General features: G+C 36.3%; 1 protein-coding gene across 1 annotated transcript in view; it reads right to left on the bottom strand.

Moving 5' to 3' along the window:
- LOC139116604 (structural maintenance of chromosomes flexible hinge domain-containing protein 1-like) overlaps positions 1 to 12,817 on the bottom strand; it is a 36,956-nt gene that overhangs the window by 20,275 nt on the left and 3,864 nt on the right. Inside the window, exons 6-19 of the mRNA XM_070679201.1 lie at positions 12,324 to 12,453; positions 11,863 to 11,980; positions 10,835 to 11,000; positions 9,873 to 10,183; positions 9,029 to 9,146; positions 8,259 to 8,442; positions 7,135 to 7,332; positions 5,050 to 5,163; positions 4,014 to 4,120; positions 3,351 to 3,433; positions 2,654 to 2,764; positions 1,990 to 2,067; positions 1,569 to 1,688; positions 571 to 715 (exon numbers count right to left, since the gene is read on the bottom strand). Of these exons, the coding sequence (XP_070535302.1) occupies positions 571 to 715; positions 1,569 to 1,688; positions 1,990 to 2,067; positions 2,654 to 2,764; positions 3,351 to 3,433; positions 4,014 to 4,120; positions 5,050 to 5,163; positions 7,135 to 7,332; positions 8,259 to 8,442; positions 9,029 to 9,146; positions 9,873 to 10,183; positions 10,835 to 11,000; positions 11,863 to 11,980; positions 12,324 to 12,453 (1,983 nt within the window). The remainder of the gene's footprint in view (positions 1 to 570; positions 716 to 1,568; positions 1,689 to 1,989; positions 2,068 to 2,653; positions 2,765 to 3,350; positions 3,434 to 4,013; positions 4,121 to 5,049; positions 5,164 to 7,134; positions 7,333 to 8,258; positions 8,443 to 9,028; positions 9,147 to 9,872; positions 10,184 to 10,834; positions 11,001 to 11,862; positions 11,981 to 12,323; positions 12,454 to 12,817) is intronic.

Raw genomic sequence — 12,817 nt, 5'->3', positions numbered from 1 at the left:
ATTTTTTCAAAGAAATGCAACATTCCAATACTTATAGGAACTGAGTAAACTACATAATAGTTAACCATACCAGAAATCAAATTTTACTCTAGAATGATGTTTCTCTATCAAAAGTACTATTTATGGACACTACTCTTCTAACAATGATACTTCCTTGGAGAAATAAGGTTTTAGTAACTTTATGGCTCACAAGACAGTATTAAAGGACTAGTAGCTGTAACTTCTGAAATTTTTTTCACCATTTTTGTCGTGTATTTCAATTACAAGTTCTTGTTCTACTCCCCAAGCACATTGAAACACCCATTATCAACTTGTCAACAGTGTTTCTGTTATCGTTTACAATTGAATATCAGTCAAGATTAAGTCACTTGTCAACAATAACAATGCAGTCTACACATATACAAGCTGAGTTGACAAGCTGAATACTGTGTATCTCAATATGCTTCGGGGAAGGAGGACAAGAAACTGCAGTAGGCATTATGAACAAAAGAGTGAAAAACAGTTATCAAAAGTTGCAGCTACTGTCCCTTTCTGACAGTTCAACACAAGCGGAGTGATAATCCAACTCACCTGGCTTCCAGCACTGGTTTGAGATCACCTGACGGCTTTGTCGGGTGACCAAACTCATCATGAATCTCCAGAGGTATATCAAACGGTTCACCCATCCGGAATGGAGGGTCCATCATCCCAAAACTGAACTTAGCCGGTGCTGCCTCTGAAAATCACAAGCAGTAAAACAAAACTGTTCAAGCAACAGAAGAATGGGGAATGATGAAAAGCTACTTTAATCCTGCAATCTCTGACCAGTAATGTGAGTGTAATTTGTTTGTTTTATTTCATTCAAATCATAGCTCAAAACAAAGAAAGAGTGTGATCATATCTTAATAATACTTTGGTCATGCTGTCTCTGAAACATACATCTACTTAAGGTAGAAAGCGCCTTGGGGCCAGGTATTCAGACTCTCACACTTGTACAATCCTTTCCAATATACCACTTGTGGGGGTTCATTTTAAAGCTCTTGGTGTAACTTTTCAAACTTTTCACTGCTTAGTTTTTCAGAATTCAAAAATTTTATTTTTTCTGCATAGGGTTAACACAGGGATGGCGGCCATTTTGAATTTCAAATATCGATAACTATTGGGTTATTTGTTTCTCTAGTACCAAAATTTGCATGGTGACCCCTGGTTTTTATTCTTGATTTTGAAAGAGAATGGTTGAGAGATTCCTTCAGGAAAGTTTACGCAAAAGTTTAAGTCTTTCACTTTTGAGGCACATGCTGCATTAAAAGACTTCTAACAATACATTGGATAGACATATATTGGCTTTCAACTTTGCTTCGAATAATTTCTTCTAGCATATGAACAACACTGGAAATCTAATATACTGTCAGAAATTTGGTAACTTTGAATCCATCTTTTCATTGTCACTGTTTGGTTTGATCCAACTACTGTGGATGTGTATGCCAAGGAACTGGAAACACAGGCCTAAAAGAGGGTCTTCTTTCGCTATCAATTCTGTGATCATAGAATCCATTCACTATGTGTATGCTGATAATTGACATACATACCTGTGACAAGAAATTTCATCTTCAGACTTGGCAGCTCTTTGCCACCAAACTCCTTAGCACCACTTTCATTGAGTACCACCTGCAGCTTGAGTGTGTGATAGCCTAGATTTTTAACATTCTCTGAAAGTGAATTACCAACCATGGTCATACAATAATCCAATGCTTCAGCATGAGTATCGCATCACAGCATAGTATGAGTGTTGCAACTCATCTCAATATTTCATTTTAAAATTCTGATCAAAGTGACTCAAATAATGAGAAAAGTGGGCTATAATTCCTCAAATAGATTTCATAAATGTAGTATGCTCATCTTCACTGATGGATTAAGCTGACAATATGCTGAAAATTTCTAAATTTCTAAGGAGATCTACATTAAATTCAGCCCAGTTAACAACAGTTTGTACAAGAGGTGAAAACTTACCCATTTTCCTAAACCAGTATCCCCATGTTTTGCCGTGTTGACTGATGTGAGATACAATCTCTTCATTGCCGTGGGGTGCTGAGTACAGAATGTATCAGGAAATAGTGGTTAAACTCCACCATCAACATGGCAACAGGCACTTGCCAATGTTATTTCATGTCAAGAATGCAACATTTCACGAATATATGGAACAGTATGATATATTGATTTTGACATGATCATTTTGACAGTGTTTGATGTATTGCTTTTGTAAAACAAATGGATGTAGCTGAAAGAGAATCACTCATGAAATATGAAGGCGACAGCCACTCATCACATAAATGAGGTTTACGATATATGATTGAATGTAGGGTATGGCAATCTTTTCTACCTTACTGAAACATAACATAGCACTACTGTACAAAAGTATACAGTCACATAAGGAAATTTGCCATCATACATGTATGAGTATCATTAAAGTGACAGTGTGGGAATCTTTTGTATTGGAAGACATAATGTTATGGTTATCATTAGTGGCTATATGCACAATCATTCTTCATTTGCCACGCATGGATGGGTCACTCAAGTTCAGCTATGCAGCCAACTATTTACAAAAGCATACTTAAGTCCTAAAAGTCTTACAGAAGTTTTCTTGAGTATCTGAATCTGTTTAGTGTTTATTTACCATGCCAGATGATTTTCAGTTCCATTAGTAGCTTCTTTGAAGAATGAATGGAGCCAGGAAGTCTTGAAATGGATTCCCTTTTACGATTCTGGATTTCAACTTGAATGGCACCTGGTAGGCATGATAGAAAATATGAAATCAAACTCTGAGAGCAAGAAAATTTTGATCCCTGGTCTTGTTTAAGATAACAACGCTTTCAGAAGTTGTATAAAATTCATTATTCACAGTTTCCTCTTCTGACTTTAACCTTTTGAGTGCTGTAATTTTTTTCCTATCAAAATTTGAGTACTACATTTTACCAATTTTTATGAATTTTTCTGTAATTTTTTGATAATTTTGGACCAAATGGATGTAAAATTTTATTGGCTACATTTTCCAATCAAAAATTTTGGCAAAAATCTGAAAAAAGTTGACAGGGGTACATCTTGTAAAGGCGACAAAAATTGACTTTGGCACTCAAAGGGTTAACAGCTTCCTCATGTGGCAACTTATTTCTCAACTTGGAGAACAATAGCAAGGCAATTTACTTTCTGACAAAGTGATCCATGGATAAGAATTCTGCACTAAAGTGGCTGAGTTCTATGCCATAGAGTAATGATTAAATCTTCTCCATTCCAAAACGTATTACAGATATTCATGATTGACTCTGGTAGACTGGCACATGAAATCCTAACCAGCAGTTATAAATTCTACTCACCAACAGTTTTTCCAGCTGGTCTCTTTTCACCAGGCGTGATGGCATCCCCTTCCGGCCAAGACAGCACTAGTTTCTCTGGCAGTCTGGGGAAGAAACATTGTGACTTATCACAGTCAATGCTGGTATGGTGAGCAACATCTATGAGAAACGACTTATCAAGACATGAATGGATGTGATAAACTGTAGAAAAGTAATGGAAACTTACGACAGCAAGTTCCTAATCAAGAATACTCAGAATCGTAAGAATATATTCTTCGAATGCTGCCCAGTTTGTTTACTGAATTTCAACAGTGAACATAGATACAAGAGTTAAGAGCTATAGGGACACTTTTCCTGCCAAATAACATGATTGCAAAGAGAAAATGAGAGAAACACTAGTGATCTAGCGAGTTGACCTGGTAAAACTGACTGGCTTTGAGAGAAGTCCTGATTGATATCTGAAAACTTCTTCAGAAAGACTTTCATCAACTAGTATAGAGTGCAAGATCAAAGACACATGAACATCTTCCATTGATAATAGTTCATTTCAAATGGATTTCCATATTCAAACGATTCTCATTAATACACTTTGCATACATAAATGCTAATGAGTTGTGCTATGGGTAGTAGATGCTTTAATAAATATATTTTTGAATTGAAAACAATCTGTTTAGTGTTCTGTACCTTCCTTCTTCCTCTTCTATGTATCTCTTCAAAGCACTCTTTGGTGCCACTCTGTCTAGCTTGGTGAGTGGCACTACCTTCACTTCATCATACAACAGCTGTGGCTCCTGTAAAATGGTAGAATCATTCTCAGAATACTGTCCAATCTATATTAAACAGTCTTATATGAAACTCATTTGCATATCTGGATGATGTTCAATCTAATATCAGGTCTCCACAGAATCAAAACCAATCAATAGTACAAAAGAACACTCAGTGAGACATACATGTTACAATCACTTTAAAGGGACATTATCGCTATCTTTTGACCCTTTTTCACCAATATTGTTGCAAACGAACAGTTACTGATGTCGTTCGACTTATTGAAAGATGTCTAAAAATGGTCGACTATAGACAACTTCCATTCAATTTTGCCTACACTGTGTAGAAAAACCTCGGGTCAAAAGTTTAGGTGGGCAACTGTTAACCCCTGACCCGAGGTTTTTCTACACAGTGTAGGCAAAATTGGATGGAAGTTGTCTATGGTCGACCATTATTTAGACATCTTTCAATAAATCGAGCAACATCAGCAATTGCTCGTTTGCAACAATATTGGTGAAAAAGGGTCAAAAGATAACGATAATGTCCCTTTAAGTGAGAGCAAGCTGTTGTATCTTTATACCTCTCTGCCACAAGTCTATACCTACATCAGGGTTCTCCACAAGGGGATTTTGAGAGGTGGGCAACCCCTCTGCTTTTCGGGCGATCTATTCATATGTTAATATACATACAATAGAATTCATTTTCACAGCAAAAGAATATATAAATTCTGCATTGTTATGCAAAGCGGCTGCATCTGTTTTTCCAAGCAGTAATGTACATCTACGTCCAAAAATACAGAATTCTCATACGATTTGTTGTACATTGTATTGACATTTGCTGGATGAGTTCTAAACCATTCTGTCAGGATGAATACATTCAGAATTCCCTGGATTTGTCAATATCTGACAGATGAAACATTGCGAATTAAGAAGTTCTGTGGTTGAATGGTTCCTACCTGAATTATTTCCATCTCACCGCCGGTAGCAAAGACATCACCTTCATGATGTCCAAATAACAGGAATCTCTTTATGGTGCCATAAATAATGGGGTTAGTCCTGATGCTACGAACCTACATTAAAAAGAACATGAAAGTCACTTTTCTGCCGTGGCATAGCAAAGAGCCAGTTTTCAATAAAAGTAAATTACATCCACCAAATTCAACATCATAGGTATTTCTGTCTGCTATAGACAAATATTACTTTAATATCAGAACCTGCCTTGTATGCTATTGGTATTTCATGTAAATTTGACGGGATTAACTTCAAGCAAATCATGTCTGCACACGACAAGCACATTAATATTCTTCACTGACAATAAGTCATTATGGAAAGATTTGCAGAACTAAATTTTCAGCTATCCAGTGAAGTTCATGTATCACCACTAGGAGAAGTTTGTTGATACTAGCAAGGCATAAGATGTCTCATGTGTTACATTTAACAAGACTTGAATATATAGTGAAACATCATCTTCACTGACTTAACCAACAGTAACATACCATTCTAGGCAGGTGAACATACATATAGGTTTTGACTTAATACCACTTTTTACTGACTTAAAAGATGGAGAAGTGATACTGTCTGGCTGGATTAAGGTAAATAAACTTTATATTGTGTCATACTGCCAGTATAAGACAGAAAGTACTTATGTATGCATTTAACAATGTGCAAAAAGAAAAAAAACATAGGCCAAAGTCCCTGAAGCTACTATAGACATGGATACAAAATTAAGTATTTCCTTACTGTATGAAATTATCTCACTAAGGTCATCCTACGGACAAGTAAACTAAATATTAAAGCTGTCTGACCAGCGGTTTTGAAAGAACAAGCAACTCAACAGTTGACAGAGCTCTGTTGAGTTATGTAGAGAATAACCTTTTGTGACACATGTATTGATGAAGAAGGTGGATATCTTTGATTAACATTGTGAGTTCTGTTTAATAAGTTGAGACTGTACATACTCAGAGAAAGCACACTGAAGAGACAAAGGTTTGAAACTTAAGAAGTTCAAGGTCATCAAAAGCATTATAAGGAATCATGTTACACTTTCATTGCACTGTTTACACAGATTGCATAATTGCTATAAATAGCACATGAGGAATCTTTATACAGCCCAGCTTTACCATAAAAACCCTATCACTTTGACCACTCTTTTAATTGACCACTCTATTTTTTCCTCAAAAAGTAATGTTATTTTATCTTTCCAAGTCAACCATAAATGGAAATTAGAACTTTCTCTATCTCTATCTCTATCTCTATTGACTATTTTGAGCAATTTCTTTTAGATAACATACAGGGCACAATAAATGACGGTTCAGAATATGTCAAAGTTGGGATTCAGGAAAGTTGCCTTTACATGTTTTAATCCTCCAAGATGGTAAGCATTTCACTATGAACTGTCAAAAAAAGTTGAACTTTCTGATAATTCTACACTAAAATTATTTTGGCTTTGATGATTTCCTAATTAATTCAATTATTTAAAATCATATTAATTATTTTTTTCTGGGTGAATTGATAGGGTTTATACAGTACAAGAATTACATACAATGTAAGTCAAACTTTGACCAAAATGACAAAAAAATTCCTTAAAAATACAGATTTGCATATTTCATCACAATTTGAACAAGTCTAAGTTGGGTTACCCTAGGGACCTGTATACCAAATAACAAAGCTGTCTGACCAGCGGTTATGAAGAAGAAGATTTTTTACCAAAAACACCTTTTTTGGCATTAATTTGCCTATTTTCAACAATATCAAAAAATTAAAAAAAGTAGTTTCTCAAAATCCTATTTTTCATCTACACAACAAATATCAAATCAGTAAGTACTGCGGTTCTCAAGATATTTGAGTGGACGGACGCCTCACAAACGGACATACATTACATACATACATACATAAATACATACATACATACATACATACAGACTGACGACGGACGCCGGACGGATACCCATCCCAATAGCTTCTATAGACTATAGTCTATAGTAGCTAAAAAATCACACAATGAATGAACAAAGGCATATCACTACCAGTTTGCAACTTACAAGCTGTCCTTTCTCAAAGACTTTAGCATCCCATTCAATGGCGTTGTACACAGCCCACGGTGATTGGTGTCTTTTCACTGGGATTTCAGGTCTGCTTACAGAGCCCTGGTACTTCATAAACATAACTTGCTTGTCCTGTGTCTCATGACATTCCTTCAACCACTCTGTGAAGGCCCTCTCTATCTTTACTCTTTGTTGCTGTATAAAAAATAATACAACAAGTACTGTGAAATTACTGTATACTTTGACTGGTCAGAGTAGAAGCTGGGAAGTTTTGCGTTGCAACATCAAGATATCTACATTAAACAGCCAGTAGCTGTAACTTTTGAGGATTTTTATCACTATTTTTGTTTTCAACATCAACTACAGTTTCTTGTTATACTTGCTGAATCATGTTGAGATACACAGTATTCAGCTTGTCAACTCAGCCTTTACATGTGTAAACTAAGTTGTTATTGCTGACATGTGAACTCTGACCCAGACTAGAATTCAAATGTTAACAGTAACAGTTCAGTTTACATGTACACATGCCATCTAGACAAGCAGAATAGTGGGTATTTCAACATGTTTTCAGGACTAGAACAAGAACTTGCAATTGACAAATAAAACAAAAACAGTGAAAAAATTAGTGAAAGTTGCAGGTACTGGCCCTTTAAGAGAAATAGATATTCCATGCACAGGGGACTGTCATTGGCCCTTTAAAGAAATAGATATCCCATGCACAGGGGACTGTTATTGGCCCTTTAAAGAAATAGATATCCCATGCACAGGGGACTGTCATTGGCCCTTTAAAGAAATAGATATCCCATGCACAGGGACTGTCATTGGCCTTTAAAGAAATAGATATCCCATGCACAGGGGACTGTCATTGGCCCTTTAAAGAAATAGATATCCCATGCACAGGGGACTGTTATTGGCCCTTTAAAGAAATAGATATCCCATGCACAGGGGACTGTCATTGGCCCTTTAAAGAAATAGATATCCCATGCACAGGGGACTGTTATTGGCCCTTTAAAGAAATAGATATCCCATGCACAGGGGACTGTCATAGCATAGTTCACTAGAAGATACTGCACAATCCTGTGGCTGACAGGTACATTGAGTAAATATTGACCTGAACTCACCTGTCCCTGTACAATCCTGTAGAAGACTGTATTCTTATCCTTGAGTTTCATCTCTAAGTCCAGGAAGGTTAATTTGTTAGTACTGACTTGGAACTTATCATTGGTCCAGAGAACACCAGAGAGTCTGTTGTAACACTCTATAGGCACTGGACCCCTCTTCTTTGGGACAGCGCACCAGTCAAAACTGTAGAAAATATCAAATATGGATCAAACATTTATTTGTTGAAACAGGCTTTATGCTAAATCTGCATTCACATTCACAAACACTGGAAGGAAGAGACAGTTATCTATGATTGATATCTTCTACTGAACCCATTTTAGACAACCCTCAGCTAACACACATGAACATTATACAAAGATGCTTTATATCAATATTTTTTCAGGACAGCAACATCAAACCAAATAATGCCATCTCAGAAAATGTACCACTGCAAATATTACTTTTGACAGTTTGGATCAAAACTTTCGGTCTTTAAGAAATTCTACACTATGCATCTGAGTATTTAGAATGCTATTGAAATACCGGTGATGAACTGCACAAGGGTGACAATGCTACATGTACTATGATGCAGATACTGAATCCTTGGTACAATGTGCTTTATGAATATGCACCATTGAGTGATCTCTTCGTGTCTGTCGGCAGATTGCCTTCACAGAAACCGTACGGTCAAGTATGAAACAGTTTTCTTGTGAACAAAACAGCCACCCTGTCAATGACATATTTTAATATTTTAATGTCTCTAGTATAGACAGCCCGTATAACTACTTACTCATATACAAAAGTGTATGGTATGAGTCTACCATTCCAGTAACATTCAAATATTGGTCTGTTGCCCCTCGCTGGCTTGTCCTCCATATAAATGTCTTCATATTCAAAATCTACATCAACTAGAAAGAGACGAAACAATACAATGTGAAAACAGAATACATGATAGCTGTAAATAATGTGACTGAGCAACACAGTATCTACTGAGATGTCATTCAGGGGAAAGTCACAGTCAAAAGTTATGATCCCATTGAAAATCTAAAAATGTGTTGGAAAGTTGGTAGTCTCATGATTTTCATTTCTCTTTACACTTGTTATTGAAGTTTAAATTTGACTGTACTGTGTTTACAAAATCACTAAATGGAATATAACCAAACAGGTTATGTTTACTTCTTGCTTTTTTACCTTCTGCCCAGAAATAAAAAAGATTTATTAATTTTGTACTAGTCTCACTTTAAGCAAACAATTAGAATGGCAAATAATCTCCTTCTGACCTATCAATGTTGCAAGCTTCAAGGTAAAGAATTTGACAACCCTCACATTAAAAAACATGATGGAAAAAAGGAACATCACAGGGCATTAACGTAATGCTTTGGCAATTATTTTCTTCTTTGTATGCAATGTATATCTCTACATCGAAAATTCATTGTTTGTTTCAAGCATTCTTACCTAGGTTGTAGATAAACCAACAAGTGACTAGCATAATAAGAACTGGACATAGAATACTGCCATTGAGTCAATGCTATGGGACATGATCAATTCTAAACTCCAGCACATCAAATATGAACTCTACTTATGTCTATGGGGATAATGATATGAGAGGCAAAACTCAGATATGTCTAACTTACTCTTTGGTCCATTGTAATCGCTGGGAAATGTTTCTCTATCATAGAGAAATGGATGATATCTGATGATGCCCTCTACAATTCCAGTGCCTTCAACAACTGCTTTGAATTCAAAGCAGTCAGCTGATGATCTGATGTATCTGGTCTGCATATCATCATTGATGTCTCGCAGGTTGACTTGCTTTGGTGTTTTGCCCTTGTCATAGAGGACAATCTCAATGTCAAGGTTCTTAAATGGACTGCCGGGTCTGTATCCTCCGACCATCTTCTCTTCATTACCGCGAGGTCCGTGGATATAGTAGTGATATATGTGTCTGTGAATGAAGTTCATTCATGTTACTTTATCTGAAAGTCTGTCATCAAAGTTGAAGCTGTTGAACTGATTTCTTGAACAAAACAAAAAAGTTCTGAAAAAATACATACTATCAGAAATTCAAAACATTCAGTGCAAATCGATAATAATCAGTTTTGCTAAAATTTGGGAAAAATAGGTAAATGGTGTCGGAACCCCGGTACAATTTCTGTTGTCCTCTAGGGCTCTGACTGATATCCTGGGGGGGAACGCCTGTAACATAACTTTGGGAAGCCGAGTGAAATTTATTGAGATACCGCCTTACCGAAAACATTAATTATCATGTTGAACTTATCAGATTCCAGTACACATTTGGAGTTTGATTTGTCAGAAAGAATTAATTTTAAGTTCTGTAATGTTTTGTGGTTTCAGAGTCAGGAGATTTTCACTCATGGAAACGATACCATGTGGTGGAAAGTCATGATAATCTGTGCGGGGTCACAAATATTTGATAAAGCGTTTTGTGCTGAACCCTTTCACAATGACCAGAATAGCAGTCAACCAACAACTGCTGAGAAAAAGTAGTTGTTGAAATTAGTGCATTTGGTAGGGATCATTTGAAATATGTTGTAAGATCTCAAAATGAAAAAAAAATGATGAGATTAGAACTTACACCATGTGTCGACACCATCCTTTGAAATCATTCCTGAGATACTGTATATGCTGTGGACTGATGCCAGTGATGATCACAGCAGTAAAGCTGCGTTTACCAATTTCCTCTTTGATTAAACTGTGCACTATTTCATCTTCAGAAGCAACATGACTGCTATCACCAGGCTGTTAACATAGAGTACAAAACACACAAGAATTTAATATATATTCTGACAGCTGGCAGGGTTGTGGAATACTGTTCCTGGTCCTCAAAAGGAACACCATAATCTCGGACCCCTTGTACAGTCTCAATTTGAAGCTTGTAGGGTGTATAAAATTTTCATCATCTTTTTTTTTTGAAAATCGAAAGTGAATGTTTTTCTGTAGAGTTAACAACGTCAATTTTGAATTTCAAACATAAGTAAATTTAGGTAATTTGTTTCTGTAGAACCAAAGTTAGCTGGTGACCCTCAATTTGTATTCATGACTTTGAAAAAAAAAATAGTTTGAAGCTTCCTTGAGGAAAGTTTGAGTTCAATTTTAAGTTTCAAGGCAAACACCAAATTAAAGGTATACAGTCACCTGTATTCAGAATAGCCAATATATGGTCAAAGGGGCGTTCCTTGGTATTCAAAATGCCCATGTGAGGGCGCTATTTCTAAAAGGCGGCCACCGGCTTAAAATCTGTGATTGGGTAGATTTTCTGTGTCCATGGTAACTGTGGCAAAATTGGAACAGGTGACAGTATACCTTTAACACTGTTGGTAATGCAGTGAGCAACGAGAACTGCAACTAGTCACTACAAAGGGACATGTAACTCTACATAAACTGTGTATATGTAATACTACAAAGCTTGAGTTTAGGAAAGGCCTGTTACAGGCTGACAGTTTAAACTAAAAGACATTATCTCAAAATGTGAAGTAAATGACTTGTAAGTCAATGCACTACAGTTTTTTGTAACAGGGAAAACAATTAGATGGTTTTGCTCTTTTTTTCTGAGATCTGATGCAGCATGGCATCAGAACCAAAATGTGCTGTATTGTCCTTACCTTCTGTTCCTGATGTAGCCGCTGTATATGGCTTCTCTGTTCTTCTCTCTTCTCTCAAATTCTTCCTTTGAGATGGTCAGCTCATGGACATCCTTGGAATCACATGGTTTTGAAATCATCTGCAGGAAAATATTTATTTGAAACGTTTGAACGATTTCTAAAACATCAAACTGGTTTACTCTTCCAGAGTAAATCTAGTGGAAATCACGTCTGGATTACTCCACTATATTGAGTGGTTACATTTCACATCCTTTCGTGAAATACTGCCACTCATATCTCTATGTGAAGCCAGTTGTTCAAATTTATAAATTCCAACATACTATTACTACCTGGATGACTGACATCCTTAATGCGTGTTTTGACAGTAAATGTTTCTGCAAAGATTTTGCATATCGATGGAAACATTATTCCAAGACTTCACAGTTGTTTTTATGTGTGCAAAAACTTGAAAAGACAACTCACCCTGGTTGAATGTCCAATGAAGAATATAGCCTGCTTCCCACCCACACCAAAGTATGAGATATCACTGTTCAATGACCTGGGTACTTCCTGATCATGTGTTGGTAGGTTGCTTGGAATTTGCTGGAGTTGTCTGTAGTTTGATCGTGTACAAGGATTAATAGGCATTTTGTATTCATGGGAATTTTTCCTGTTGGCTGGTGCAATTTAGGAATTTGATAATCAACCTAGGCATTGTACATGACAGGCAAACACTGTGACACTTCCAATGACTGCACCTAAAATTCATTGACTAAATTGATATCATGGCTACAGGATTCTTTAGCCACAGAGCGATTTTTTCATGACAGTAATTAAAAGATATCAATCTTCTTGCATAATTTTTCAAAGGAAATGTTTGTCTATCATTTCCCATATCAATTCAAATTGCCTCATCAACAGAGGTCATGTGTAATTTGTGGATGACTCAGAGTCTAAATGTAGAATTGATAACTTCA

The sequence above is a fragment of the Ptychodera flava genome, chromosome 17 (genome assembly GCF_041260155.1).
Source record: "Ptychodera flava strain L36383 chromosome 17, AS_Pfla_20210202, whole genome shotgun sequence".
Taxonomy (NCBI): Eukaryota; Metazoa; Hemichordata; class Enteropneusta; family Ptychoderidae; genus Ptychodera; species Ptychodera flava.
Note: the sequence above shows the minus strand (reverse complement) of the source record. Positions and strands in the feature narration are given on the sequence as shown.